At 41.8% G+C, this 2,852-nt stretch overlaps 1 protein-coding gene across 1 annotated transcript in view; it reads right to left on the bottom strand.

Moving 5' to 3' along the window:
* The window catches only part of LOC102255606 (nucleoside diphosphate-linked moiety X motif 8, mitochondrial-like), a 3,461-nt gene extending 3,331 nt beyond the window's left edge, over nt 1-130 (bottom strand). The window contains 1 exon segment of the mRNA XM_014544237.1: nt 113-130. Within this exon segment, the coding sequence (XP_014399723.1) occupies nt 113-130 (18 nt within the window).
* Nucleotides 131-2,852: the final 2,722 nt, after the last annotated feature.

A 2,852-nucleotide genomic window follows, 5' to 3' on the forward strand; every position in this document is an offset into this window, starting at 1 on the left:
AGAGGATCGCAAGAATCAAGTCAACAAAGATTTGTACGAAGAAGCAAAAAACACCCAACTGGAAAAGCAAAATACACTGGGCACCTACTTAGATGTCTGCATTTGGTCTTACCCTCATGGGGAGGACCATAGTGCGGTATTCACTACTATGACCTCTCACCTCTCATCAGCCTTCATGTATATCATGGACTCCAGAACATGAACATTCAAGTTGGGAATATGTGGTATTTGTATTTCTCCTATGGACTCAGTTGAGGCTCACCTCTCATTCCTACTGCAGCAATCCCATCTCTGCCAAGATCCTTGAGTTATATAACCAGAGGTCACCTTGATCCACCCACACCAAGCTCTAGGTCCATTTCCAGAGCCCAGTTGTCCCTTGCCTCAATTTCCTTTCTCTTGCCAAGAGCTACATTCCTCACCATGTCCACTCCATCTGCTCTGTCTTATCCTGCTCTCTCTTCCATGCCCACAACTCCCTCTTATTGAATTATTTCTTCAAAAGTCCATGAAGCTTAATATCTCTAATTTAAGATAAGCAGATAAACACTCCCCCAAATATAAATACATTTACCTTACCTACTTTTTGTCACTTTATAATGTCATCAAAGCAAATTCTCAAAGTTTGAACAGTTCAAAGTACTTTTTAAAAAAATATATTTTATTAATTTTTTACAGAGAGGAAGAGAGAGAGATAGAGAGTTAAAAACATCAATGAGAGAGAAACATCAATCAGCTGCCTCCTGCACACCTCCCACTGGGGATGTGCCCGAAACCAAGGTACATGCCCTTGACTGGAATCGAACCTGGGACCTTTCAGTCCGCAGGCCGTCGCTCTATCCACTGAGCCAAACCGGTTTCGGCTCAAAGTACTTTTTAATGATTCTCTTACGTATACGTCCTATTTATCACAACGCAGAGAAAATGATTTCTCAATAGACTGCTCAACCTGGGTGAACTGTTTGTTTGACTTAAAAGGCCTAATTCTCCAAACCAGCCTGCAGCACCAAGAATGTGTGTAGCCGAGTCGGAATGTTTGCCTGCGCGTAGCACTCAGTTAGAGCTTGACGCTGCACGGTGGGTCCTTTCTTCTCCAGTTGCCATGGGCATTGTCTGGTTCTCAGTACCTGTGATTAAAGGGCCTCTCCTCCCAGGGTGATTAACCGGAACAGCCCGGCTCTCCTGCCTGGTCATCCGACGCCCTCTGCAGGAGGACTCTGTTTTGGCTCTGTTGTAGCCAGAGCTCCCTGAAGCTATGCTCCTTTGGTCTGGATAAAACTTGCCCTTGGTCTGGTGACATTGTGAATATTACTGGTAATTAACCCGCAAATTCCCGTCTGTTTAAAGTTCGGACTTGTGTTCATGTTACCACAATTTCTACCTCCACTGAGAAACCCTAGTGCTTGGAAGACTTTCACATTTGAGGGAGTTGGGGGGGGGAGGGGGGTCTGACGTGGATATTAATATTCTGATTTTTAATTTATCTTTTAAAAAAACAACAACCTTGGCTTATAGAACTAGTTACTTTCTTGGTTTCTCTTTGATCTGGATTTTTATTCCAAGATTATGTTTTAATTTGATTCCTCCATGTTGAAGAGAAAACATCAAGGACAGGCTGAGTTAAAGAAGTAAAAAGATTGTGGGGAGGGATAAACTAGGTTAGGGGTTCGTTTTCTGGCATGTGTTGTGTGACCTTGAAATGCCATCTCACTCCTCCGGGCTCTAGTGCTATCTCCTGACAAATCAAAGAACTGGCCAGGGCGGTCCCCAAGGTTTCCTTCAGCTCTGAAGATTGCTCACCTCCTGCTTGCTCCTGAGTCACCCTTCCCTAGTACTACTTATTCCTCTTTTAAAAGTCATGTAAACTGGTTTTATTTCCCAACTGGTCTTTTTTGCCTTTTTATAGTCATATCTATAACTCTGTTGTATTTGCTGTATTCTCTTAAACAGAGATCAATAATTTTACATACAGATCTTTCAAGGAAAACAATAGAACAGTCATAGTGGTCACGTTTTTAAATTGCAAAAATAGATTTTTTTCATTGTCCCCTTTCCAAATGATTTATAATTTAGATGTTTCTGCACTCTGTAGTATTTTTAGTCTCCTGCATCAGTCTCTTCACCAGGGATGATACTTAATAATCTTTAGCACCCAACAATAAACACATTTATTGAGCACCTACTATGTGTCAGGCATTCTGCTCACTGGTATGAATACAAAGACAGACAGACCCCGGACCTTGTAAACTAAGGCTAAAAGAAAATGTCCCTGTATGTTTAGAAGTTAATGTGCTGCTACCTACTTCTCATTATTCCTGTTCTATCCTAAAACTGACTTCAAGGACATTATATTGAAATCTACACTCCTCAACTTAAGCCCAGCTGGCGTGGCTCAGTGGTTGAGCTTCGACCTATGAACCAGGAGGTTACAGTTCAATTCCTAATCAGGGCACATGCCCAGGTTTCGGGCTCGATCCCCAGGGTGGGGCGTGCAGGAGGCAGCCAATCAATGATTCTCAACATTGATGTTTCTCTCTCTCCCTCCCTCTCCCTCCCTCTCTGAAATCAATAAAAATATATATTTTTAAAAGTAATAAAACATTAGTTGCAATAAAAATATGTATATATTTTAAAAAGTGAACTTAATTTTGCCTCTTGTCATGTACTGATGCTGAGGAGTCAGAAAACTTTTTTCTGGTTTCTTTACAGCAAATACCCTTCTAGTCTGTTAGAGAGTGCCCCATTCGACATAGTAAACATTCTCCTGTGATCCCCACATTAATCATCTTTATCTCCACCTCAAAACCATGGCTCTGAATGCAAACAGAAGTCCAGTCACGGCCCTCTGAAAG

Source organism: Myotis brandtii, unplaced genomic scaffold (assembly GCF_000412655.1).
Source record: "Myotis brandtii unplaced genomic scaffold, ASM41265v1 scaffold358, whole genome shotgun sequence".
NCBI classification, from domain to species: domain Eukaryota; kingdom Metazoa; phylum Chordata; class Mammalia; order Chiroptera; family Vespertilionidae; genus Myotis; species Myotis brandtii.